The 27,991-nt window shown below is 40.3% G+C and overlaps 4 protein-coding genes across 6 annotated transcripts in view; 2 read left to right on the forward strand and 2 right to left on the reverse strand.

Annotated features, from left to right (window-relative positions):
- gfra3 (GDNF family receptor alpha 3) overlaps positions 1–5,548 on the reverse strand; it is a 27,869-nt gene extending 22,321 nt beyond the window's left edge. Inside the window, exons 1-2 of one of the 2 annotated variants that reach the window (XM_079479924.1) lie at positions 5,401–5,483; positions 583–747 (exon numbers count right to left, since the gene is read on the reverse strand). The gene's annotated coding sequence lies outside the window, so the exon portion shown is untranslated. Of the gene's footprint in view, positions 1–582; positions 748–5,400 lie in introns of both variants that reach the window. The other variant, XM_079479925.1, reaches the window with a different exon arrangement.
- On the forward strand, positions 4,446–8,132 carry dnd1 (DND microRNA-mediated repression inhibitor 1). The gene is made up of 4 exons (XM_079479926.1): positions 4,446–4,557; positions 4,794–4,899; positions 6,270–6,731; positions 6,940–8,132. Exons 1-4 carry the CDS (start codon positions 4,495–4,497, stop codon positions 7,467–7,469), a joined length of 1,161 nt encoding a protein of 386 aa, XP_079336052.1. The 5' UTR covers positions 4,446–4,494; the 3' UTR covers positions 7,470–8,132.
- Positions 8,133–8,689: 557 nt separating this feature from the next.
- On the reverse strand, positions 8,690–15,731 carry hars (histidyl-tRNA synthetase). 2 transcript variants are annotated; one of them, XM_079480161.1, is made up of 14 exons: positions 14,757–15,143; positions 13,668–13,993; positions 13,407–13,496; positions 13,167–13,286; positions 12,972–13,067; positions 12,757–12,882; positions 12,442–12,549; positions 12,227–12,325; positions 11,965–12,058; positions 10,389–10,516; positions 9,623–9,904; positions 9,358–9,474; positions 9,119–9,265; positions 8,700–8,916 (listed from the first exon to the last, which is right to left on the reverse strand). In XM_079480161.1, exons 2-14 carry the CDS (start codon positions 13,776–13,778, stop codon positions 8,863–8,865), a joined length of 1,572 nt encoding a protein of 523 aa, XP_079336287.1. In that variant the 5' UTR covers positions 13,779–13,993; positions 14,757–15,143; the 3' UTR covers positions 8,700–8,862. The 2 variants fall into 2 exon arrangements, with proteins under 2 accessions (XP_079336288.1, XP_079336287.1); XM_079480162.1 differs by lacking the exon at positions 13,668–13,993 and having other exon boundaries at positions 8,690–8,916; positions 14,757–15,731.
- On the forward strand, positions 14,909–27,927 carry trappc11 (trafficking protein particle complex subunit 11). The gene is made up of 31 exons (XM_079480160.1): positions 14,909–14,984; positions 15,071–15,262; positions 15,805–16,028; positions 16,238–16,407; positions 16,510–16,580; positions 16,671–16,785; positions 16,991–17,090; positions 17,937–18,010; positions 18,354–18,450; positions 19,289–19,422; positions 19,747–19,894; positions 20,668–20,761; positions 20,981–21,060; positions 21,181–21,259; positions 21,356–21,410; positions 21,626–21,771; positions 21,884–21,945; positions 22,557–22,689; positions 23,492–23,622; positions 23,699–23,854; positions 23,948–24,135; positions 24,227–24,375; positions 24,471–24,592; positions 24,710–24,829; positions 24,958–25,023; positions 25,111–25,267; positions 25,380–25,491; positions 25,660–25,751; positions 25,849–25,982; positions 26,110–26,277; positions 26,498–27,927. Exons 3-31 carry the CDS (start codon positions 15,825–15,827, stop codon positions 26,537–26,539), a joined length of 3,399 nt encoding a protein of 1,132 aa, XP_079336286.1. The 5' UTR covers positions 14,909–14,984; positions 15,071–15,262; positions 15,805–15,824; the 3' UTR covers positions 26,540–27,927.
- Positions 27,928–27,991: the final 64 nt, after the last annotated feature.

Raw genomic sequence — 27,991 nt, forward strand, 5'->3', positions numbered from 1 at the left:
TTAAGCCTTTGGATGAGCAGAAAATTATACAAATGAATAAAACAACACTGAACAAACTTATATAACAAATGAATTAACTGTAGAGTGTGAACAGAGATTCACGTTCAAAGAATTTTTGTTATAGTCATGTTTGTTGTCTGCACATATGATACGGTGGCTGTGAAATGTTTTTTGTTTGTTTACATCCAGAGTGTGCAAGAGACAAGAACATCAGAAGCGAACAATATGCTGCACATTGGGCACAAATAAAAACACTGTATGTCTTGGAGAAAGTGGCACGACTTGACCTCCGTTTACATTTATCTGACCACAGCGGTGTGGCTAAAATCCTTTGTGAGTTTCTAGCCCAAATCTTGCATTCTCTATAGATGTATAGACCCGTTTTGAGATTGGTTGTTAAGGCGTTGCTATTCAGTTGCCAAGGTGTTCCGAGCGGTTGTTTGCACATTGCTATGCAATTGTTAAAAGGTTGCTGAAGTGTTTTGGTTTGATGCCAGGTGGTTACTTACAAGCCAAAGTCAAAAGGGTTGGATTTTTCTGCCTGGCAAAAATAACAAGTCACATAGAAAAATAATAGCATACCTCGCCTCAGATTTAAATATCATGCCCAAAGAACGCCCACTGTTAATTCAGTTGAAGAACATGGCACTTTGATGCGAGGAGATTTCTCCACTTGAACTTCTTGTTCTCGGTCCAAGTTCTCCACTTCCTTTGGAAAGGCCTTCACACCATTGTCTGGTATCACACCTATCATAGCAGAGCGAGAGAGAGAGAGAGAGAGAGAGAGAGAGAGAGAGAGAGAGAGAGAGAGAGAGAGAGGAGGGGTGAGGTGGAGGAAGAACAAACATGTCCTTTTCAGATAGACTCTAGTACTAATATTGACCCGCACGCTTCAGAAAACACAGACGCACAGCACTGCAACAGTAATGAAAGCACGACAAAAGGGCCATCGACACGTTTTATCAGCAACCTGAATTAGCAACGTCTGTTCACCTTGATTGTTAGTGTTCATATCTCTCTCTCTCACACACACACACACACACACACGGTCACACACAATCAGCCAGCAAATACGAGCATGTGCTATAAAAACAGACTCATACGCACAGCAGGTAGAAATACACCTACCAATACAAACAGATACACAAATGATTCTGATACACCCTAAACATAACATACTGTAATGAGGAAAGACATACCCGATCATATGAGATGTAACAGATGTGCTCCTTTCGTTTGTTTTAATATTCAGTTGAGAAATCTCTATAGTAAACCATGAATGTCAACATGTTTCATTTTTAAAAACGGATGCTGCGCAGTAACTAAAGTTTCGGCGCGAGGTATCATTTCAGTCCTGTGTATCAAGTTTAACACCCTGAACCTTGACTAAAAGCAATAATAACAGTGATGCTTGCTTTAGCTTTCTTTCTGTTGAGAGAGTTTTAGCAGGACTGCACTCACAGACACGAGACAGACGTTTTATTTTTAGGGTTAAAACATCAGGGAGCCTCTGAGCTACGAGCAAGCTGTTCCACCCTGTAAAGCGCTGCTGTCGACTGTTTATTGTGCTGCTGATAGGCTTTTAAGAAATGATAGCTGTTGTCTTCCTGCACTTAAGATGGAAGTTGTTTTATTAGCTCAAGAATGAATGAAGAATAAATAGCAACAGATAAAAGAAAACGAATTGAGTACAGAAATCTGTTGAGCTACAGTCTGATATTCAAATGTACTACTGTTTGAGAGATATGGTGCTAAAAATATTTAAGCTAGGCCAGTTATTCAAATCTAAAGTTTAAACACAACTTATATTATATTTTCACGATGCAGAATAATTGTGAAGTAAACTATCAAAAATACTGTAGCTTCTTAAAAGTGGCCACACTTTGCTAAGATTTCAGCTTTGCACACTTTGGTTTTAAATTGGCAACACAAAAATGTAAGAAAGCAATTTCAAGCATTTAAGTGTACACCTGAAGGTCTATAGTTTTTTTAGGGACCGAAATATATATATATATATATATTCATTCAACAAATACATAACGTAAATTCAGCAAAATCTAAACACTTGTAGTGCGTCACATCATCCACCGTGCAAACTGTTGATGTTCAAACCATCAACTACCGTAAAACCATATATTGCTTGACCCATACTCTTAAATCCCAAAGGAAGATCAAAGTTCATTGAAACGCCCTTAAAGTTAGCGTGTGTGAGTGTTTACAGCGAAGTGACAGAACTGAGGATATGAGATTTGACATTGGACAGATTGTGTATCCTCCGGTGAGCCCCTTGGGATACAGAGTGGCTGGGATGAGCCCCTTTCCGAGGTGGGATGGGTGGGGTATGAGTGCGTGTTTCAGGGCAAACTCACAGATGTGTGTGACAACCCCACGGCAACGGAACTGCTGTCGCTATGCACCAAACATCAGCACCTGGGAAACATCAGCGGGATTGGAGATATTTTTATATTAAGATGTAAAAGGTTAGAAACTAATTAGACAGGAGGCTCAATAAACGAGAAACACAACTTAATTATGCTCATGATCGACAAATTAAATCACACAGGTACATGTGCACCACCTTCAATCCCAACGTTGGATAAAACCATCATTACATAAAACCATCAATACACACGATTCACAAAACCAATTTATGAATATAATATGCATCCGCACATACAGTAGCTGACCATCTAAATCAAACTGAGTGTAAAACATATTTATCATCATGACTGTAGCGTATGTGACAATGTGACGTGACCTTCTTTTCATTAGGAGGCGTTGATGTGTGTGCACTTCCTTGCAAACAAATGGTAATTACACTACAGCAAAAGATACGTCGCACATCTCACAGCCCGGAAATTGAACGATGCAAAATATGAAAGGTGCAAAGAGAAAAGATGCCAATTGATAATTCAAACTGATAATTAAAAACCGTTGGTGGAGGCAACTGAAGGCAGACGAGATCTAGTCCAGCAAAAACGTCAGAGCTGTTGAAAACTAAGCTTTTCATCTAGCACAGCATCATACACTCACAAACTAAGTACCTGCACTCTGAAAAGGTGTTAATTTAAAGTCTGATCATTTTTACGACATTCTGCAGATTTACATTTTAAAGGGATATTAACGTCAAGAAAAAATGTCCCCTGTTTTACTCGCCCTCAAGGAATCCTGACTGAATATGACTTTCCTCTTGAAGAATAATACAGTCGGAGTCATAATACCACGTATAGTTTTTCTTCTAAGCGGTAGAATGGGTGTGGCTGGGGGGCAATTTTTTGAAGCTCCAAAAAGCGCATCCATCGTTTAAAGAACTGCTCAACACGGTTCTGTGGTCTTAAAGGTCTTCTGAAGTGAATCGATGTGTTATTTTAAGAGAAATGTTCATATTGACAACCTTTTTAATGCTCTCGTGGCTGACAGGGACCAAAGCCTTCTTTTTGAACCAGAGGCACGGTTGGAGCTCCAAAGAATTGCCCCACCATTCACTCCCATTCTACAGCTTGGAAGTAAAAGGATACATGGTATTATAACTCCAAATTCATTATCATTCAAGAAGAAAACCATATTCAGTCGGGATGCCTTGAGTAAAGCATGGGGAAAATTTTTTCTTGGCTGAAGTATCCCTTTAACATCCTAAACCAGAGCTGCATGACGTGTGGTCTCTGAACACTTTCAACATCGATCAAAATGAGATAATAATCCATATTAAAGACAATGTTTCACACTCACAAAGACATTTGTTTTGAACAAAATATCACGGATATGCTCTGTTTTAGAGCATTTATTTTAAAATACACGTTTTAACAAGAACAGCCTTTAAAGTGTAGTCATCGGTGAAGTAGACAGAATATCTTGATATGATTATTTATTCGCACTTAACAAAAACAACAAAACATAAATCTCAAACAGCTTCACTCAGTAGAAAGCTTAATAGGAAAAAAGGTCACGACCTCTTTCAACTTTACCCAAGCAGTACGCCTCACATTTAATGTATTGCTACAAAATTATGCAACAATAAATACTTTTAAAAGCTGCTCACAAACTTCTAAAGAAGAAAATTTAACTTTTAAACGACACGAAACAAGCTTTAAAACCATCAGCATTTTGTAAAGTCAGATCTAGGTCGTTGATCAAGTAATCAAAAGCAAGACTGCCATCTGTTGGCGAAGAGCAGAACCTCACTAGTTATCAAGCTAAACTTTTTAAGAAACACAAACTTCCGAAAAGAGGAGTAAGATTGATGATTCCGTTTTCATACTTTGTAATATACAATGTGTTATTACAAAAAGACAATTATAACTTAAAATCCAAGTTCAGTTTTTGAAGGCCTGCTATGATGGTTTAGCATCACTTCTGTTTGTTCGTCCCAATCATGGTCCTGAAATGTGAGATCTTTCCTCCGAATCCGCCCACTCCTCTCAAAAGTGTCCAATAGTCCTCTCTACAGGAATCATCTGTTACATCTTAATGACCTTTACGTGACTCCTTCCCTAAATGTACAGGTGCGCCGTTTTATCATCATACGCAGGCAACACGATGGAAGGAGAACAGCTACAGGTGAACGATATGCGCCAAATGTATTTGACAAACGACATTTATAAACCCAGATTATTTATAAACACACTAGTCGCAAAACATCAAAGCGTGTTTGTCAAAACTTTCCGCTTTGAAGTGTTCGTTCGAGCCTGGAAGACTTTCCTCGCGTGTTTGATGTTATTGAGTTTAATGTATGCGTCTGCGTTAACAGGCTTTGCACGCATTACATCACTCGACTGCGTGTTTATTGTTTGCAGGTTTTGAACCCGTGGAGACTGAAGTCTTTGGAGGAATGGATGCAAAAGACCTCCGTCACCTTAACACAGGTCAATGGTCAGAGGAAATATGGTGGTCCCCCTCTGGGTGGGTACTTTGGTTTTCTGTCATCGTGTTTCTGATAATAAAACGCAAACGTTCAAGCTCATCACGCGGGACTAAAGTAAAATCACACGGAATCACTTATAATATCGTATTTCCTCCTGTGGCATCGATTGAAGTTTAAGCAGGTGATGTGTGTTTGAGACCAGTAAGCATGAATCGTCCTGTTGCCAAAAGAGTAACTTGGCACATGTGAGTGACAAACAACCATCTATGAACTCGACTGGTGCAGCCACGCGCTTGATGTGATTTATTATAGGCCACGCATCATCATTGGTGCAAGTTTTGGTTATCGGGTCGATTGATTTAACCTTCTTTGCAAAGGAGTCAAATTCAACTAATTGATGCAAATGGTTTTCCAATGATGGCAGATTGGCAGCAGGTGATTGTGTTTGGTACTTTCGCTAACTGCTCGTCTTCCTTCAGAGAATGTTTTCAGGGATAGATTGGTATCTAAACGCCGCCAAATCGAGAACAAACACGTACCTCTGGAGTGGATGGAGATGCTCCATTCCGTCCTGGCGCGCCCCCACCTGTTATCAGACACATTACAATCGGATCATGCAGACTCGGATCTAATGAGCTAATTGGGGGTTCAAACCTGTCCTGGAGCACCCATGGTTCCGCCTGACGCACCTGATCCAACTCAATAGCTTATTAGTGGAGACTTCAAAAAACGTGTCAGATAAGATATCTATATATATATATTTGTAGGACTACTGACTGCTTAGGAAATTATGAACCAAATTCTAATACAGAAAATAAAATTGCTAAAGAGGAGGAACAAGAAACAATAGAAAAACATTGTTTGTGCCAACAGAAGTTGCAATTAATCAAATACATGCGATCAAATTTGGTAGAATTGTTGAATGCGAGCCAATTTATTTTATTAGATATTTATTACATTTTTGGTTTATATGAAGTGATGTAAAAGTATAAAATGCCAAAATCAAGTTGATTTGGTTATCTAGAGAACACATGTTTTATGTTTTTGATCCAGTACCTTGTGCTTCATTCATATGGAGCTGTCTAGATTATTTCTCATTTATAGGAACACCAAAAAAAGAAAATTCTGTCTTCATTTATCCTCAAGCTGCTCCTGATCTGTTCAAATATATTTGTATAGATATTTGGAAGAATGCTTGTAACCAAACAGTTCTTGGCCACCATTGATCACCTTATTTTTCCTACTTTGGTAGTCATTGGTGGCCAAGAACTGTTTGATTACAGGCATTCTTCTAAATATATTTCTCTGTATTTATCACAACAATGTAATGTTTACAGATTTGAAACAACTTCAGGGGCATGAAAGCCATTTTGGGTGAGCTGTCGCTTTAACTCTTCTCTTCCATCAGGCTGGTCTGGTCCTGCTCCAGGTCCGGGCTGCGAGGTCTTCATCAGTCAGATACCACGTGACGTCTACGAAGACCGCCTGATCCCGCTCTTCCAAAGCATCGGCACTCTGTATGAGTTCCGTCTCATGATGAACTTCAGCGGCCAGAACCGTGGCTTCGCCTACGCCAAGTACGGCGACCAGGTGACTGCCTTAAGTGCCGTTATGACCCTCAACCAATACCGCCTAGCGGAAGGGGCTCGACTGACCGTGCGCAGGAGCACGGAGAAGAGACAGCTGCGCCTCGGGGACCTGCCGGCTAACGTGAGCGAGCCAGAACTGCTCATGGTGCTTCGGATGTTCTCAGAGGGCGTGGATGATGTCATGCTGAAAGTGGGCGGGCCTAAAGGGAGAGAGGTGGTGGCTATAGTCCAATACTCCTCCCACTATGCTGCATCCATGGCTAAGAAAATATTGGTGCAAGGTATGCTGGGATATATCATGTGGGAGACTTTATACATTTATTTTTTACTAAATTAAAGTTATTTTCTCTTAAAAAAAAGCAGAGTGCATTTCACAAAACAATTTTTAATTTGAAGACATTTTCATTGATTTTTTGTTTTCCCCAAAATAAGAAATGCTGTATTTTATAAAAATTGTTTCATATTCATAGTTATTTTATCTCTTGTCAGCATTCAAGAAGCAGTACGCCATTTGCATCACTGTAAGATGGTTGTCTCACTCCACAAAATCCAAGCATGTCGAGGAAGCCAAACCAGACAAAGGCACTCTTACCCCACCTGGTCTAAAACCCCTCCCCAAACCCTTTATCACCTCACCCCACCTGAAACCCCCACCGTCCCTTCATAACGTCCCGACCCACATCGCCCCCCAGCCCTTCATTCGGGCGGTAGGCCGTCCTACCACCCAACCTGGAGATGGGCTGGTACCTCAAGACGCCGTGTCTCAGCTGCAGTGGCTCTGCGAGATGAACAAACTCGGAGCTCCGCGGTACGAAACACGTTTTCATCACACCGGGCCCGACGGCTTCCTCTACTTCGCCTATAAAGTCTTGATCCCAGCGCTTCCCATTCCCCTGTACGGTTGTGTCCAGATCCTGCCGGGCACCAGCGCTCATGCCATGAAGGGGGAAATTCACCGGGCCACCGCCGAGCATGTGCTGAAAACCATATGCAAGGCATCAAACCGGCGAGGTTTCTAATGTTCAGGCTGCGTTATCAGTTTCGTGTTCAGTATTACAGTTTTGAAGGCATGTAATGTTGAGGTTCCAGTTAAAAAAAAATGAGTGGAATTTTGTAAAGAGGAATTTTAGTTAACTGCGTAAGCAGGCGGTGAATTCATGTTTTTCAGAACAGAATTTAGTGGTATGAAAGAAGTTTGAAGTTTTTTTTCTCTTTGCTATGTTTTATAATATTTTAACTAAGTAATATTAATAATTTGTATGTTGTTTTCCAGTCCACCCTATCACATTTGGATGACTTTGCATGTTTTCACAGTTTATTATTATGAAAGTTTTTGAGTTTACTTGTTTGTTTTGCACTGGTTTTGACTTTGCATGGTGTGCTATGTGTTTCCTTGTTTGATGGGCTGTACTGGCTAGAAATGACTTTTGTACAGTAAATAAGTTCCAAGAAATTATACTTGTCCTTGCTCTTTCTTTGCCTATACTGTTTTCATTCAAGTTTCACAAGTTGTTTTTTTTAGACACACACATATATTTATATTAGTACAATATAATAATGCAGTATAATAGACAGTATTTCATATCCATAAGACTATGTACTGTTACTGTTGCATCAAGTACTAAACTTCAAAATGTATGTGACCCTGGACAACAAAATATCGATTTTTACATAAAGCTGTGAAAAAAGCTTTCTATTGATGTATAAATTGTATTTTGGCCAAATACTGCCAAACAAACATTTAAAACTCTGTGTGCAAAAAATCTAAATGATGACAAAATCGCCTTTTAAGTTGTCCAAATGAAGTCCTTAGCATAGCATAATACTCACAAAAATTTAGTTTTTATATATTTACGGTAGGAAATTTACTAAATATCTTGATGGAACATGATCTTTTCTTAATATCCTAATGATTATTGGCATAAAAGAAAAAAATCGATAAGTCTGACCAATACATTTTGTTGTTGGCTTTTGCCTACTAAGGTATTACCTTTCCAAGTGATAAGAGGCATGAACTTCATCTCGCAGGCAATAAAGCAAACAAAAATGACCATAAACCTACATTAGTGGAAGGACCCAAGCAATATTTAGATGAGAATATCTAATATTTGGCCTAGTTTGGAATCGCATACCAAGCAACTTCACTTTGATGCACTAACGCTACAATAGTGATTCTTTCACTAGCAAGTACTCACAGTCAAGCATTACTGACATCATTTAAAGGCTTAATGAATGACACAAGACGGCATTGAAAGGTTTTTGTGTTACTCATTTATTGAGATCTGATTTAATCCAAGATGGTTTTAAAAGAACAAGCAACGAGTTAAACCCGACTCCTCCATGTACATGTTTAACTGACAGATGGGTGGTAAACAGGTCCGCCCTCCATCTTCACGGTGACCGTTTCGAAGACTACGAGGTCCGTGTTTTGATCTCATCAAGCAGATTGACTCTGGGCACGTCCACCTGCAGGAGACCAGAGAAAACCATCACTTAATTCTTCAGTTTTACAAAGAGATTTGACTAGTTATGACATACTATACAAAAACTGTCAGAGGAATGACAAGGGACGTTTGAACATATGTATATACTGTTTGTGCATGTGTTATTTACTGTATGTCCTATTGAAATGTAATGGACACAGTCATAGACGCGAGTCCAAACCCACCTCTTCTCGGGTGGCGACGTTGCGCAGTTTGACGACTCCGTCTTTGAGTTCCTGCTCTCCTAAAATAGCCACAAGTGGAATTCCAGTTTCCTCACAGTGTTGCAGCTGACTCAACAGCTTTGGGTTTTTCTTGTATAAAACTTCAGCCTGTAACACAAACACACAGCACTGAATCAAACTGTACCACAAAAACTGGCCAAAGATTTTAATTTTATTGTGCTCGCATTGATCTCACGCACCTTTATTCCTGCATTCCAAAGCTCGGCGGTCAGCTTGAGTCGTTCTTCCAGAAGATTCTTCTGCGCCGAGGCAACCAGCACTTGTGTTTCAGTGGTTCTGACTTTCTCTGAAGACACCTGGAAGAGACAGACCACAACATGATATGTTTGTATATCCAAATGCTTCTACTGTAGTGCATGAATGGTTTTGAACGAAAACATACAATTCTGTTTGCACGCTTTATCATCAAGCATAAAAAACAACAACTGCATTTGCATCTCTCACCTCGGCCTTCTGCTCCATGATAGAGAAGATCCTCTCGATTCCAATGCTGACACCCACACATGGCACTTTTCTGCCCTTGGGGTCAAACATGCCCACCAGACCGTCGTATCGTCCTCCGCCAGCTACGCTGCCCACGCTTACGCCTGCCTCATCGCCCGCCACCGCACCATTCTGCTCCGCCGCCGTGGATGCTGATGCCGCGAAGGTCTGTGACAGAGTCGCCTCATAAATTACACCAGTGTAATAGTCCAGACCTCGAGCCAAGCTGAGATCGAACACAACCTAGAGAGAGAGAGATTTAAAAATTAATGGCGTCAAACGGAAAGAACAAGTTGTGCTTCGTTAAAGACGTCACAGATGCGAAACAGTGAATGGCAGTAATAACAAAGATGAAATTATAATCTCTATTTAGTGAAATGGAAAAACACTGTCGTAAATTTTATAGTGTGTGCATTTCTTCTTTAACGGGTCATAAAAAAAGTATTAAACGTTCAAAGTTAATACGAATTTTTGTTTTAGCAAGCTTCCCTGCTGGATATTCGGCTTCTGTCCCGCCTTTAAATGAACAGAGGAAAAAGGTGTTGGATGAGTCACTAAATACTCAGATCTTCACTGACGTTTCTGTGTCATATAAGATAATGTAAACTGGTCTCCTCTTTGTCACAGTACAATAAAATGATGCTTTCCTCAGGAAATGCTGTGTTCTGATCGGCTGCATTTTTAAACGTTCTTGTGAAACATACTTGAGCTCTGCCTTTGACCTCACCTTGTCTGTGACCTGGAAGAGTTCCAGGTAGCTGAAGAGCTGCTTCATATCTGTGAGCCCAGCGCAGGCCTGTTTGCTCTTTGAGAGTCGGGGGTCCTGAAGCAGTCGCTCGGCCAGATCCCGCCCACCTAGAGGTCACACATTATTATGTAGACATACTGACCCAAGATCAGTATGCTGTGGATTTAAGGGTTCATATGGCGTGAATACACGTTTTTCTGTCTTTGGTGTGTTATAAGTGGCCCATGCATGTATTAGACATGTAAAATTGCTAAAATGTAAGTATCGGAACATAATATGCATTCTATCTGAAAGCGAATGCTTACCCAGACCTGCCTGAAACGCCTCGTGTAACCACACCAACACGTAATTTTGTGGTATGACTTGACTAAGACCGCCCAAATGTTTACGCAAGTAAGGTGAGCGTACTTGTTAATCTCATTGTATGCCGCAGCCATGTCGTGGAGACGCTGTGTGTTTAGTTGCGAAAAGAAAGCCTCTTTGTTTTCCCTTACAAAAGATGAGACAACTAAAAACGAATGGTTACATTTTATTTACAATACTGTTCCAGAACAGTACAATCCAAATGTTCAAGTGTGTACAGTGCATTTCACAGATGATCGCTTCATTTTATGCAGTGTGTTATGTTGCCGTGTTGGAAAGTAAGCAGTCTTCCAAGTTGTAAGTCAGAAGGTAAATGAATAAAGTTATTGGCTTGTAAAAAAGGGGGAGTTGACTCAGAATCACGCAAACGAGACCTGACCTAGTCCGAGTCTCTAACCGCTGTGTATCTATGTCACTAGAAATAGTCTTCTCCTATATTTTGCTGGGACTGCCTAGAAAACTTCACTCTCCTCCCCCGTTCGTGATGCGTGTGCATCATGTCTAGAACCTGTGTTCTACGTTGTGAAACTTATTCAAACTACCAAAGGAAGAACTTCTGAGGAAACAATGGTTACAGTTCCTTTTTCAAACGACACCAAAGGAGTATAACCCCTCCTGGTCGCGCGTCATTTCACCGAAGATTGCTTCAATAATCTTGACACGTTCCCTGCACTGATATGTTAAGCGACTGTCCTTGAAAGAGGGGCCAATACCTACTTTATTTGGAACCGTTATCACAAGAATAAGAATAACTGCCTATTTTAACTTCATAATAGTGTTTTCACACCTTGTATGTACATACAATTGTTGTTGGACACTCACTATACTATATACTATACTATAAACCACAGTAGGACCTTAAAAATACAATGTTCCGTACTCTTTAAGGTTCACTGTCTCTTGTATGAGCTACTTGGACATACTAGAATGCATACTATCCATCCGGGTTGCTGCATTTGACACAGCGCTATTAAATAGTTAAATAAACAATGGCGTAAACATGTGTAAAAAAGCGTCTCATGTGCACGAACGTGTTTCTTAATGTGACATCTAAAAACCAACCGACTGATGAAAATGCGGGACATTTTCTCAATATGCCACGTGCGGGATCTAGTGATGAAAATGCTACAACGGCTTGTACCGTTCAGGCAAATGACTTTGTTTTAATAAAAGTTGTCTAAAGTTTACTCACCTTGCATGCTCACAAACAGCCCGATCTGATTGGCCACATCCTCCGAAAGGCCCTTTTCATTTACCATTTCGTTTTTTACATCTTCCCAGGCCATCTGCAAACAAACGTACAAAGAGCAACGGAAAAACAATATGCACATCCTGTTGGATAAATCAGATCAGCATACTTTTCATTGCATTAAAAACAACTGTGATTTCTCTCTAATACGAAGGCATTCTTATCTGCTGAATTAATAAAAGTAAACATCATTCAAGTCTCTCACCTTGTCCAGTTTGTCTACTGTAGAGCAGATTGTGCGGAACTTCTCATCAGGAACACCACACACAGCGAACATCCCGTCTAGAATGCGTCTGTCATTCACCTAAAATATATATACACATAAAAAATAATCACGGCTGTTATGTCACACTGATAAACATAGATGATGAATGAACACAACATTACCCACTTTTATGCGAATCTTTGTCAGATACTAACCTTGATACGAAAATCTCCTAGATCTAATTCGCTCAGGATCTCATAGACGATCTTAAGACACTCTGCATCAGGGATCATCGCGTCATACTGACCTGCAATGTCGAAATCCTGCAGCAACACAAAACAAAGTCTTTCAATTCAGATTCTTACGTGTAGGATATTACTGAGGAGGGATGGAATCGGGAAAACAGCCCTGGATTACCAACACGAGCACCAATGGTTGTAAGTCACTTTTGACAAAAACATTTCCTGGAATATTTTTTTCATTCAGTAAATCAGTTTGCCACACAGGTTCAAGAATCTGAAGGTACTTACACACTGGAAGAACTCTCTGTATCTGCCGCGGGTCATGGCTGGGTTGTCTCTGCGGTACACTTTGGCGATGTGGTAGCGTTTGATGTTGGAGATCTTGTTCATTGCGAGATAGCGAGCAAATGGGACCTGAGGGGAAGAGTCAAGGAAGAAAGTGCATACAGCGAGACAGAGATTTCGACGTAAAGAAAACACATCCCTGATGTTGTCAAGGATACAGTGAGGTCATATCTCAGGGACAGAAGTTCCCCGCCCTGGTCCTTTAGATCGTAGATGAGTTTGGAGTCCTCTCCGTACTTCCCTGTTAAAGTTTCCTACACAGTCACAAAAATCAGTGTCATCTCTTGTAGTCTTCCACTGCTGAGAAATGTTGATGTAATGAACTAGTGTAGAAATGTGATAAACTCGTGAACCTTTAGTTCAAAGACGGGTGTATCAATGGTTTCTGCACCATGACGTTTGAAGCAGCTGATGATGGTGTTGAAAACCTTCTCTCTTATAGCCATTTGTTTTGGGTTATAGTCCCTGGTCCCCTATGGAATAAGAGGGAAGGGGAGAAAAAAAGGTATTTTTGGGGTAATGCAGACATGTGCCTTCACTAAACAAACTTGTATGTTTGAAATGTCCCAAATATTAGTCATTTTTGGCTCTACCTTGGCTGTTTTGAGAACAAACGTGTGTTTGCCCTCATCTCCACCCAGCTGAGCTTTGAGCTCCAACAGTTTGGCAATTTCTTCATCGATCTAAAACCCAACAACAACATGACGATTAAAATTTCACTTTAAAAGTGCAATTATAAAAATGTCATTCTGATCATGTCAGAATGCAGAAAAGGCGTAATGGTACGTACCTAATTTGCTTTGTATGTTTAACAATTATAGGAACATATTAGTAAATGAAACCTTTTTTTTTACCTTTGATAAAGACATTCCAAATGAGCAGCGTGTAGATCGCAGAAGCATGGTGGTGCGACGGCCCATCAGTCCGGCACACATGCGCATGGAGATCAACCCCAGAGTGTTCATTATACAACCGGAGTCCAAACCCAGCACACACAACAGTTCACACAGTCAGCAAAACCACAGGGTCGCCCACAGAATCACAGCAGAATCGGCCGCCGATCGCATCCCACGGACAGTAGCAGTATTTCAGGCGTGCAGTGACGGGAGGTGGAGGATGAGGGTGGTAGCCGTGGCAACAAGCAGGAAGAACAGGAGAAAAGTGATGAGCAACCCTGTCACTACGGTCCCACAGCAATGAGGAAGCAAAACATGAGAAAGAATCAACCAGCATTCCCTGCTGGATATCTCACTGTGTACATGCTTTTATCACACGACCACACCTCTTGTAGTTCCAAGCCAGATCAGGACTTGTGATAACTGTATGGCATTGCATGGGAAATCAGAAACATATTTAAACTACTTGGCCTACATTTGAGAAGATTCTGATATGAAGTGTGGTTATGTGGATTGATAATGTCATATTTCACTTATATAGGGAAATGAGATAAACCTGTGACCTGCTATAATCTACACTGTAAACATAATGAGACGGTGGTTGTTTCTTACGTAGAATTATAATAATACATATTATAATGAATAATACATCTAGTAAATATGCCATTTCCGATTATGAATCATTTTGGAAATGTTTTATGGTTATTAAAGTTATTATGGTGATGACAGATATTCATACCAGCAGACTAGTATCTATCTATCCATCCATCCATCCATCCATACTGTACAGGCAGTATTGATTTCCGTCATGACTGACAGATTGCATCAGATGGCTAACAGTTAGCATGTCTACTGTAAAATTATGAAACGTTTAATAATGTCACTTTAATCATTTCGATCTACTCAAACAGACCACCGGTGATCTAAGTCATATGCAAATACTGATATCATCAACATTTCTGATGTGAAAGAAACAACGTGCGCACATATTCACAACGCGTTCCCTTCACTGTGCTTTAAAACAATGGCAGGAGAGCTCAAACCGACCTGATCTTTACTCGCTTTCTCCGATTTCAGTTTTCTGACGACCTCTCCCTGTACTTTAATCGCCTCCTGGAGCTGTGCTTTGTCGGCCATGATTCTCGAGCGTAGCCGATGAGGAGCCGACTGAACTGTAGCTGCTGCCGGGCGCACGCGTTACACGTCACGGGATGAGGTGAACGTTTGGCTTTTCTCCATTTTGGGGGGTATTTGGTGTTGTTGGTTGAGCTTTTGGTTAGACTCTTTGGTTATATTATTATTGTTGGTGTTGTTGTTATTATATATAATTGTAATAATGTTGTTGTATTGTGTTTATGAAGCGACTCGTGCATGAATCAGCATGAATCCAGCAGGTGGCAGTAAAGAGTTTTTCCTGCTTAAAATGACCCGAGCAGCCGCCGAAGAAGCAGCAGTCATATGTCACGATGAAGGTGTGGTCTGAATTATAAACAAGTGCACATTAATGTAGGCCGGATTACTGAAAACTGAGCGACAAACAACTCGATCGAAAGGTAAAAGCGGGTAGTAATACACATTTATAAGGGAGATGAGATTTATGTTGTGTAATGGACTGAATTATTACACGGTGAGCGTTAGCCTTAGCATTCACAGCGCCTAGCATCAGCTGTCAAATTATAACTGGGTCGTTTTGTTTGTTTCAAAAAATGTCAGTAAACATAAATATTTTTTTAAAGTTTGATGTGTTAGCATTGTTCATACTGTATGTGTGTTTTCGGATGTCATCGTCGTTGCCATCGTCTTGTATTAATATAATGTCTTAAGATGATGATTAGCTGTGACGTCCTGGTTGTTGCATGAAAAACAAATAACCATGTTTTTATGAAAAGTTTAGTAATCGTGGCAAATACCACACTGTAGATTAACTATAGTTACTGTAGTAAAACCATGGTTCATTTTGGTATGCAATTAGTTAAATGAATACGTAGACATCAAAATGAGAGAAATGAAATAAAAAGGAACAGCAGTGCATGCTGTGATGTTTCCCTGTTGCTCCAGTTCAGTTCACATGTTGTGAATTGTTTGTGCTGATCAGGTGGTCTGTTTGCTGGCATCATGAGTCCGGCCCAATGGGATCTTCCTCCGGAGTTGTGCTGCAGGCCGATGGCCTTTGTGGCCCTAACAGGCCTGGACGTGACTTATAATGCTGTCCATAGAGCCATATGGGATGCCTTCTGTATCAACCGTAGGGCAGACAGAGTTCCCATCTCTTTCAAAGTTCTACCAGGAGACCATGAATATCCAAAGTGCAGAACCAAGGTAAAACCAAAGAGTTGTTAAGTCTTTCTAACCATACACCACCATATGGCATTAGAATAAACATATTCGACTAAAGATCTATAGAGAAAAAGTTCTTTAAAGAAACGGATGTTGCATCACGTTGTCTGTAGTATGTGATGGCCATTGTCTTTACAATTCAATTTTACTCCAAAACGTCGGGTCGCTAAATTTCTCTCTTGTGATGTCAGAGAACATCCTATGAGTGGTACATCCCTAAAGGGATTCTGAAAACGGGCTGGATGAACAAACATCTGAACCTGGTGCCTGCTTTGGTCGTGCTGTTCTATGAGTTGGACTGGGACGATCCTCAGTGGAAGGAAAAGCAGTCTGAATGTGCAACCAAAGTAGAAATCGTCAGGTATAATAACTTAAAAAAGCAGTCATGCCTTCTAGTTCTGTGGATTAAAAACAACACGTTTTTTAATTATGTCTGGTTTCTTTTTCAAAAATTTCCCCACAGAACAAGTTTACAAGGAAGAAACACCAAGGTTGCGGTCGTTTTAATTCAGAAGAAGACTCCTCTCCCTCCAGGTAACACACAAAAATAAATCAGTATTTCTCATTCTCCAGTTTGATCCATTACGTAGATACTGTTGAGTAAAGTTTAGTTGTGTATCTCAGGTGAAGACCTCGTGGCCTCCGAGAGAGCTTCTTCTCTCTGTGGTGCTTGTGATCTTTCTGGAAAGTCCCTGTTTGTCCTGCCCCATACCGATCACCTGGTGGGATACATTATCAGGTTAGAGTCACGAATGAGAATGTAGTTATTGTAAAGATGACAAACTGATGCATATTCTCCCATACTGTTCAACCAAAATGAACTTTTCATGTAGTTTAAATGACAAAGTTTCTAAGAGTATTAACAATTTCAATAATTCATATCAATGTGATCAGCGTGCATCTTATAGTTTTGTGGGTTGTGTTGTGTGTTTGTATGTCTGCAGGCTGGAAAATGCTTTCTATGATCATGCACAGACCTATTATTATAATGAGATCAGAAGAGTGAAATCTCACAAGGAGTTTCTCAACAAAACAACACACCAGGTACAGTAACTGCCCCTAACCGAACTCTTAAAGCAAAAAGATATTTCTGAGGCAAAACAAAATGTCCCCATGTTTTACTCACCCTCAAGGTTCTTGAAGAATAATGCAGTGGGAGCTATAATACCACGTATCATTTGACTTCCAATTGGTAGAATGTGGGGCAAATTTTTTAAGCTCCAAAAAGAGCATCCATTGATCAAAGAACTGCTCAACACGGCTCGGTGGTCTTAACAAAGGTCTTCTGAAGCAAATTGATGAGAAATATTCAAATTGACTGCGCTATTAACGTTAATGTTTAGCTTCCTTTATCCCTTGGCTGCGCGTGAACCAGAGGCTTGTTTTTCCAGCAAATGACGTTGATGGTATCCTATCGGATCGAAACAAAAAATTGCGGAACTTACACCGGAACTAACACTGGACGTGACGTGTCACGAGAAAAGATATTAGAAACGTATAATAGCCCATTATAATTTTGAATTTTGTCCACACTGGATGCGGCGAAGTCAGGTTTACGTGCAACCGAGGGAGAACGGAAGCTAGATCATATTCAGTCAGGATGCCTTGAGTGTGAGTCAAACATGCTGAAATGTTGTTTTGCCTAAGAAATATCCCTTTAAAAGCTGGATCTTTATTTAGAAAACATTGAACACACTGCTGCATAAAGAAGAAAACTTTCAATGCATTCAGCATTTTTTAATTTCTGTAAAAATGCGCTGACTCTTCCAGGACCATTGAGTCCAGTTGAGTTATCTGGGATATGAACTCCATGACCCTGGTCCAGTTGATATTCAGACTGTGTCGTACAGCTGGATTATGACGTGTATTTCTTGAATGTTTTGATTCTAGTTGCTGTTTGTCAGGCACCAGTTTAAAATGGGTTTCTTCAGCGAACTAAAGCAAGATACACAAAATGCCCTCAAGTAAGTGTTGTTATATCTGTATGTCAGCATAAGTCAAACTTTTGTGGGTCAATACATACAAAAATGCAGTTTAAACAATGTACATTATATTTAAGTCAAATGTCACACAGACGATTGCCTATAAAACCGAGATGACCCTTTTTTCCATCATAATGTAATGCGAACTGTAAATAAAAATAGGGTGATGGAAACATGGCTACTATCTCCAGATCTTATTTTCTCAAAAATTTACAAAACATAAGAATGCAGGCATGTGACTTCTTATTTGTTATTAACCATTTAGATTTAAGATAACATTTATACCGTGCTGGTGCCGTGATCTGTTCTGCGCTTTGTTTAACAGATATTACAGGACTGCATACAGCCTCGTCCATGAACTAAGAGCTCATGAAACAAACATGCTGGAGATCAAGACCATGGCTGGATTCATCAACTACAAGGTCTGTTTTGTCATTTTCTGTTATGTCAGAGTGTTGTGGGTATTATTGTGGGCATTGTCTGTTCTTTTATTTATAGGTCAAAAATGATGTAATTGCTCAGAAATTGCACCTCATTATACCTGCACACTATGAGGTTCATAGACCTGGGGTTATACATTTGTAAAAGAACGATGCTCGCCTTGTAAAACACCACTTAAAGTCTGTGTAAAGGCAGATTAAAGCATGTGTTCTGAGTTTGTCACACAACAGAAAAGTGTGTTATTAACCACCCAGACAAATTTGAATGGAAAAAAACATCCAAGTAAATAAAAAAAAAGTACCAGACCCGGCGCCGCGAGCATGCGCAGTGATACTCCTTCCGTTCACGTTATTCCCTCCTTCCATTCGCGTCTGCATTACTGTTTGCTTGTTATTTGGCATGAAATTTGCTTAGTTAGACAGAGTAAGAGCGTGAGAGAGTGTGAAAGCTCGTGATTGAGCAGATCACTGATGCTAGGGGCTCTAGCGATAGATGCATGCTCCAATACTCTACTGCGTCATCGACCCACCGTTTCTTGAACAGAGAATTGGTGAAAAACCGTTTAACGGTTCGATCCACACTTCCGAGTCTAATGTGTGTATGTATATATATATGTGTGTCTCTATAATGTGTTTTGAAACAATTCTCAGATTTGTTTTTACACAGACTTTAAGAAGTAGTGTGTCAAAACGTAGTGTATTCATCACACAGGAAACTGGACAGGAGTGTGTTTCCTGTTTTTATTATCTTTTAAATAGCACAGTCATATTCAGTTGTATTTCATGAGAGCGGAAATCTCACGGTGGGCATCTCTTGCAGATCTGCAGGCTGTGCTTTCAGCACAACACCCCGCTGGACGCAATCGCTCAGTTCCGCAAACACATCGACCTGTGCAAGAAGAAGATCGGCAGCGCTGAGCTGGCGTTTGAGCACACCGCCTGGATGTCCAAACAGTAAGGCTGAACCCTGCCATATCTGAACTTTCATTTCATTTTCTTGGACAACAACCTATATTTGTGAGCTACATTTGTTGCTTTGCCTTTCTGTTACCAGCTCTGTTTAAGGCAAAAAGAAAAGAAATGCAGGATACTTTATGTATTTATCTGGAGTTCAAATGATGTGAAACTGATATTTGCCGCGAAGTCATAACTCTCTTCGCTATGCTGTTGTCATGACTTTCGATGTGCTTCTTGTTTTTCATTTGTTTGTTTTTCAGGAGTAAATACAATGACCTGATTCATTCTTCCCCCCCCATCCCCATATCTCTTTCTTCATAGGTTCCAGTCATTCGGTGATCTGTTCGATGAGGCTATTAAACTGGGCCTCACAGCCATCCAGACCCAGAACCCAGGCTTCTACTACCAGCAGGCTGCTTACTATGCACAGGAGCGCAAACAGCAAGCAGCGCAGCTCTGTGGTCATGAGGTACGGCTGTCTGCCGTTCAATTACAGTTTATTCTAAAGTAACATGCTATTTCATTCATTCTGACTTCTTTACACTGTTAAAAGTGTTGGCTTCTCATGCTTCACATGGTCAACTTGTTAAGAAACGAGTTGGACCTATGGTTTAGTATTTCTGTGCTCGATGCACTCCAACTTGTTTCGGAAAGTTTTGTATAGATCTGGGACCCTGTTTTGTAACAGGGATCCTATTCCATTTATTGGCCATCCTCCCGGAAAGCACGCCCATGCATCATCCACCAAGCGAAAGACCATGCGCTAGTGAGAGAGAAAGAGCTCGTGTCAGGCCCAGCAATGCCGCTTCTCTCGGCTGACAGAAGTTTAGCTGTGTCTGTTTGCTCGCTGCATTACGGTGATGAATGTTATATAAACGGTGGATATAACGGCGGGTTTGAAGATAGTTTGAAACTAATGGATGGTGCGGTCCCAGCACTAAAAGAAGCCGGACGTGAACTGTAGTGTTTAGATATGATTTGTTACTGCATAATAGAATTAATTAAAATAGAAGTTTAATGGGTTTCATAAAGTACAAGTTGATTTTATAAATCAAATTTTTTATTAACTAGATGTACTTACTCTAGGGTTAGGCTGAGGGTGTGGTTTAGGGTTAGTTACATGTAATTTATAGTAATACTATAGTAAATACATGTAATGTGTAACAAGGGCACCATTTTAAAAAAGTAATAATGACTCAACTTCCTTGAGTAATGTGAAATCTTCCTCTGGTTCTTCTCCAGCCGGGTGTGACTTACCCTGCAACCGACCCACTGGAGACCACCACTGGAGCTCTGGACTTCTATGGGCAGAGACCCTGGCGCCAGGGACATCAGAGTAAGAGAATCTCAGTCACCCTCTCTGCTTGAATTAATATGTGAATTTTAAGACACCTTCCAATTCTTAGTACTTAACAGTGTGTAAGATTTTGCATTTATTAATCTTTCTTTGGATTTTGGGGCAAGCCCCAGAAATGAGCCGATTTGTTTTAAAGCTTTGAAGGGTGTAATCTCCCCCATGGGTTGTGAAGCTGACCCATTGACCTTTGACCTTTAGGCATTGATCCCCCTGACTCTGAGAAGGAGAAACAAGGCATCCTCGCTCTTCAAATCAAAGAGAGAGACGTTCTCCATTCGGTGGGACTTTTTGAACATACTACATCATTCCTAATCATTTTAAACATACAATAAATAATAAATAGCTGTGTCTCTGACTGGTGGTTTAGTTGAGTTATGAGTGATGTGTTTTTATGTCAGGAGCTGATCATCGCACTCCTGAGTAACGCTGTGGCTCAGTTTAAGAAGTACAAGTGTCCTAGAATGAAGAGCCATCTCAGTGAGCGATACACACATGAACTCTTCTTTTCATTATTTTAATGAGGAAACATGTGCCGATCAAAGCCTATTTCTCTCTCTGTCTCTCTCTACGCAGTGGTTCAGATGGGAGAAGAGTACTACCATGCCAAAGACTACACCAAAGCATTAAAGTGAGTTAAACCGGTTCTATCAGTTTCCTCAAACGTTTCAGTAAATGTTTATTAAGAATTCAAACGAAGTTAAATAATCTCTCGTTGTTTGTGTTTACATTTATACAGCAGTTGTATAACAGTCTGTATTTGCAGTACGCTGGATATTAAACAATAGAAATCTATGGTGTGTTCCCATTGAAATAGCAAAGTGAACATGTGTGTTTGTTCTGCAGACTGTTGGATTATGTGATGTGTGACTACCGTACAGAGCGCTGGTGGTCTCTGCTCACCTCTATACTGTGCACAGCTCTGAAGTGCTCATACCTCATGGGTCAAGTTAAAGACTACATAACCTACTCCATGGAGCTGGTGGGCAGGGGTACGTCACATGTATTTATTTGGCAGATGCTTTATCCAAAGCGACTTACAAATGAGTGAGGATGCATGTAAAAGTCTCTGTTATTAACGTGTGCGTGTGTGTGTGTGTTTAGCCTCTGTCCTCCCTGAAGAGCAGAAGTCCAGGATTGAGAAAAATCTGATTAAAGTGCTCATGGTATGTAAGCAATTCCCTCCTGATTTTCATTAGAGCTTGACATGTCGTTCGTTCAGTCTTTGGCGAACCCGTTAGCTTCCCCGAAATGAAGCAACTGACCTTACTTGTGTTACTAGAATAGGAAACGTTAAAATATACAACGTATATACGAGACGTAACACATTAGTTAAAGTATTTAATTGACCTGTGTTTGCGCTGGCCCACAATGAAACGCAGTTTTATCATTTATATGTTTATCTTTTTATGTTTATTTATATGTTCGTTTCCTCAAACTTTTTTACACCTCATTAAATTTTTATTATGATACAATTTTACCATCATAATGCATACAGACTGATCTTAACAGAAAGTTAAAAATAAAATAATTTTTATTTAAAATAAATTAGTTTTACTCACTTTGAAACAAGATGGTAAGTGAATGATCCAGTTTGTAATATGCTTCTTTCATTCAATAAACACCTAAATTATGTTTTTATGACAGTCTAAAGCATGTTTATCATTCTGATAATTCGTCTTTAAATTATGGGATTTGTTTTAGTCATGGTTAAAGTTTTCTTGTCAAATGAAAATAACAAGTAAAAGTAGATCCTACATATTTCACGGATTGTCAGAATGAAGTCCCTGAGCCTGAACCAGACTGTGACCCGGCCTCTGTGAAGGCCGCTCAGTCTCTGTGGAGCGACCGCGTCTCTCTGTCCGGCAGTAATGAGTTCACAATTGAGGTCCTGGACAACGTGCCCTTTGGTGAGCGCTCAGATTCATTTTTATGAATATATGATATCGATAAATATTTAGAACACAAACAGCATTTGTGGTTCCTGACCTTGACATTTGTTAACATAGATTAAAATCGGATTAAGGAAACAGTGCAGTAAAGCGATTTGTCAATAGGAGGCAATCAAAATATGACATTCAAGTTTTGCTAAAATACGTAACAGGTAAAAAAGGCTACAAATACAAATTTGTAAACTTGACAATCACAAATTTGAGGGTGTACACGTGCTACATTTTACTTGATACAGAATAGTGCGATTTTTCTCATATAAAGTGTGTACTGTAATTATACTGTATTGTTAAGTAGTATAAAGCCCACTATATGATTCTAGGATGCACAATAACCTGTGCTCCTATTGATATTATCCTAAGATTATGACTTGTGTGTCATCTGTTTTGCTACTGAATGTATACTGATGGATAAATGTGTGCAATTTGAGTTTGCATCTTATATAATGTGTTTGTGTTTTTTCTGAACGAGAACATGGTTAAAGCTTTGCAAAATGAGGACATTTTTGTGTGGAGTTTGTACAAGTTGTGGTAGTGGTTTTCTTGCAACATCTTAAGCCATGCAATATTAGTTTGTTCAAACAAATAAGGATCCAGACTCGAAGCAAGCAAAGAATCAGCTGTAAAGACGTGTGTAACTGTGCGTGTGTGCACAAGTGAATGTTTGTTATAATTTGAGGTTTTGTGTATTTTGGTGCATTTTGTATGTTCGCTAAGTTGGCTTTTTCGAATTTTGAGAATTTTCTTTGCCGTCCTCTCTCAGTTCAGTGCAAAGCCAAGTTCCTGTCCCCCAGTTTCCACATAGATGAACCCGTCCAGCTGCAGGTCTATGTGAGAGCTGACTGCCCTCATCCTGTGCGCTTCTCAAAGCTCTGTGTCCACCTCAGCAACCAGGTACAGCACACCTGACACTCAAGCACGCACACGCGCTTCTCATGACATCATCACTGACCCACCGTTTGCATTGCAGGAATATAATCAGTTTTGTTTGCTCGAGGATGCTTCAAAAGGGAAAGATATTCTCGAACTTTCCACCCAGGAGAACATGTGTCTCGTTCCCGGCAAAACCCGCAAATACTGCTTCAAATTCGTAGCCAAAACGGAAGATGTTGGAAAGAAGATAGAGGTAAGAAACCGTATATACATAAATAAAAATGTTGTAATTATTACACTGGTGTCACGTGTTGTATGCTTATATTTTCTTGTTCAAATGTCTCAGATCACGGCTGTGGGACTCATGTTTGGCAGAGAGACGGGCCGTTACGTGTATCTAAACTGGCGAGGCGGCTGGGGGGATGCGGCCTCCTCCCATGAGGCTTTGCAGGCGTCCCGCTCCTTTAAGAGAACAACACGCTTCCCAGAGCAGCAGGTGGATTGGGACACAGTGTCCGTACAGTCCAGCACGATGTAGGTTAAACCCAAACTCCACATTTGACAGGATCTAGCATGTAACTGTCAGTCAAAAGATTGAAAGGAACCTTCCCATCATGCCCTGCAGGATCATCTCCAGAGTGCCCAGGATCTCCGTACAGCTGACCCACGAGCCGCCAGCGTTAACAAATGAGATGTACTGCATGACTGTCACCATCCAATCAGAGGAGGACACCGTAGCCAAAGACATAAAGCTCACCGCTGGCCTCAAACCAGGTAGGAATTGAAAAAATCGACAAGCCACTGTGGGCAAACCTTATTTAAAAAAAAAAAACAATGTTTGCTTGACAGTGTGTGCATTTTGTCATCAGGTCAGGATGCTAATCTCACACAGACGACCCAAATCACACTAAACGGCTCAGAGGTTTGTGACGACTCTCACCCCGCCCTGCTTCCAGACATTCCTATCGGAGACCTGCAGCCCGGCCAGAAGGTATGGCGTCCCGTCACAGACGTGTGTGATTAAACGAGGAGATCAGGACGCTTACAAATGCTGCATTGACCAATCAGATTAAAGTATTCAATGTGTGTGTGTTGCATTGTGTATCAGCTCGTGAAGCACCTCTATATGCGCTGCGTGGGCACTGGATCCAGAATATTCCTCTTTCACGTGGCCTATTCTGTAGGTGCCACGGTGGAAGGCAAGGACATCACCTGCAAGTGTCACAAAGTATGTAACAGCTAGAGTCGTGCCACCTTAAAGGGATTTAATTTTTGAAATTTCCTTTAACTTCTAACATTTGTCATAATTGTTGCATAGTTACAGAGTTCATTCACTAAGTTGCCTTTGACTTGTAGGATGAAACCGTTACCGTGGAAACTGTTGTTCCCTTTGAAGTGGCCATGAAGTTCGTGTCCAGTAAGGTGAGAGTATCCACATGAATGAATACTTATATTTGAGCGTCTGTAGTGCAGAAGCTCAGATTTGTGTATGTTTGTGTTAACCTTAAGTTTGAGCATTTGGAACGTGTGTACGTGGACGTTCCGTTCCTGCTGATGATGGACATTTTAAGCGCGTCTCCGTGGCCTATAGAGCTGGTGAACAGTGATGTGCAGCTGGTCTCCAGTATGACTGCTATCGATCAGCTCCAGAGTCAAGTAGAAGGAGGTGCTTCTTTCTGTCTTTGTCATTAGTTTTTTATTTCAATACCATTTATCTTTCGGAAGTCAAGGTGATTGAAATGATTGTGCTAATGTGAGTGATTGTGTCGTGTGGTCAGTGACACTGCAGACCGGCGAATGTGCCAGCGAGTGTGTCCTGCTCAAGTGTCCTCCGGTTCAGAACGGCACCAGCACCGTGGCCTCTGGACAGTACAGCATCTCCTGGAAGAGGTGACGTTCTCAACCCCACATGAGCGAGATTAACTTAATGTTATTTGTGGTGTATTTTTAATAAACAAAGGGGTTTACTATAGTACTTTCTGTTGCTTCTCCAAACGTAAGGCAAATGAATGATGAACAATGAAGCCATAAGAGAACGTTGTAATGTTTTGGTTTTAGGAAGTCAACGCTTTCTGAGACATCAGTGGTTAAAACAATCATCATCCTCCCACATGTGATGGTGGAGAACATCCCTTTGTATGTACACGCAGGTCAGTCTGATGTTTTATCCTCAAGATTAAATCAGGCTGTCTTGAGTTCTTTCATTTCACTTGTTCTCATTCATTTATTCTGTTCCTCTTTCTCCAGAGTTGCCATCATACGGTCGTGTGCGTGAGTCTTTACCTGTCAGGTATCATCTGGAGAACCGGACCGGGCTGGTTCAGGATGTGGAGATCAGTGTGGAGCCCAGTGACGCGTTCATGTTCAGTGGACTTAAACAGGTCCCAATTTTAGTTTCTGAATACTCTAAAGCAAATCTAGTCTGTATAAACAATTTTCAACAAACTCAAGCAATCGCCTTGACCTTTATGCGGAAAAAAATAACACAAAAGTATCATCTGTCTGTAGGTGCGCATGAGGATTTTACCAGGGGCCGAGCAGGAGATGTTGTATAATTTCTATCCTCTGATGGCCGGATATCAGGTTCTCCCACAGCTTAACATCAACCTGTTACGCTTTCCAAACATTTCCAGTCAAGTGCTCAGACGCTTTCTGCCCTCACGCACCTTTGTCAAGGTAATGGCCGTAAGAATCTTTTGAATAAGCATTTTTAGTGTGTCAGTCATAATTTGATCATGAAAAATCATTTTGTTTCAACATTCAACATATTGACTGATTATTTAAAATATAGTTTCTTAACATTAACATTGAGAATAGCTACAATGAGAGTTTTGTCTCGTAACTGCTAAAATAACATCTAAAATTGAAAGGCATGATGTCTGTTATGATTTGTTAGCCTCAGGGCAGAAATGGAGATACTTCGATAGAAGCTGCGTGAAGAAGAGGCCGACACATCTCCCAACTCTGAAGCGGTGGCATTGCGACCCTTGGTGACGAAGGCTGAACATTCCTTTGTGAACATGTGTTTACATGTGATATGATCTTATGCATTAAATATTACGGATTTTAGATGCTAATTCGTTGTAGTGGAGTGATTGTTGTTTGCAAGATTGTCGCAAAAAAGGCTCAGAGGATGCCCTGCTTCTGTGTTAAAACTAAACTGATTTCACCACTGTTTTACCGTCTAACCTGTTCATGATCATGACTTTGTGACTTAAACACGCTTGATAATGCTTCAACTGTTCAACTATCACACTAGCTGTTGAAAGATATTAAATGGATTGTAGTGAAGTTGTTGATTATTGTGGTTAGTTGTTTGGACTTGTTTTAAAGAGGTGCGCTGTGATTGGACAAGTTTGGTTCTTACACTATACTGCATAACCAAACATTTTGCCCCACTGTAAGCTTTTACACCTGATAATACAATGTTGTTTTTAAAAGTATAAAAGACATCTGTAACCATAAGATAGATGGCATCTAGTTGGTTAAATGCAATGAGCAGGACCTAAAGAGTTTATTATCTCTTACATAACACACCACTCAGAACAAATATGACTGAATAAAACAGATGGTCCAGGTAATAATGTGAACAGGCAACAGGTGTGTTTGATCAGTCAAGATTTGGAGGAGGACGGCCTCATGTGGTGACAGGCGGAAATGGCAGTGTGAAGTTACATCACGTTCCATTGTATTGCACAGTGTGTACCTGATAATATTCACAAGATAGTTTGTGTGCTTATATAATGTTAACACAATTGTAAACATATGGCATGCATGCATAATTTTAAAACACAACGGAAGTGTACAGTATAACACAAATAGCCTAAATAAACATGGATCAGGCAGGTGATAATTGATCTGTGCATCTTCCACACTAGTCTATTATAGTCAGATATAAATATATTGAATATATATTGAACTAAGGTGGCTTAAAAAAAGAATCACACTACAAATCATTGTTTTGGCCCCACCATAGTAAGAAGTGTGCTGTTGTCAATCCTGTTGGGTGTTGAATTCCTATCACAGAATAAGGTCTGATTTTGCTTTCTTGGTGATAAGTCCCTTTGTTTTCTTTATATGGGTCTTATACTCTACGCCAAATGAAGGTGTGGATGTTTCTGGGCACTTAGCTCTGTCAGAATGACACACAACACTCTTGGCTTTCACGTCAGATTTCCTTACATAAACCCAAGTGAACTCATTCTCCTCTTAATATGTGTGTAAATCTGTTTAACCCTTTTAGATCATTTTCAATGTGCTAAAGTAACCATGCTTTATGACATTAATAATGTCAAGAATAAAATGCTAATGGCCCTATTTTAAATCATTCTTATATATTTAATGCGTTCCTTTAATATTTGGTGTAATGTAACCCAGACATATTTATGAG

Source organism: Barbatula barbatula (assembly GCF_947034865.1).
Source record: "Barbatula barbatula genome assembly, chromosome: 18".
Taxonomy (NCBI): domain Eukaryota; kingdom Metazoa; phylum Chordata; class Actinopteri; order Cypriniformes; family Nemacheilidae; genus Barbatula; species Barbatula barbatula.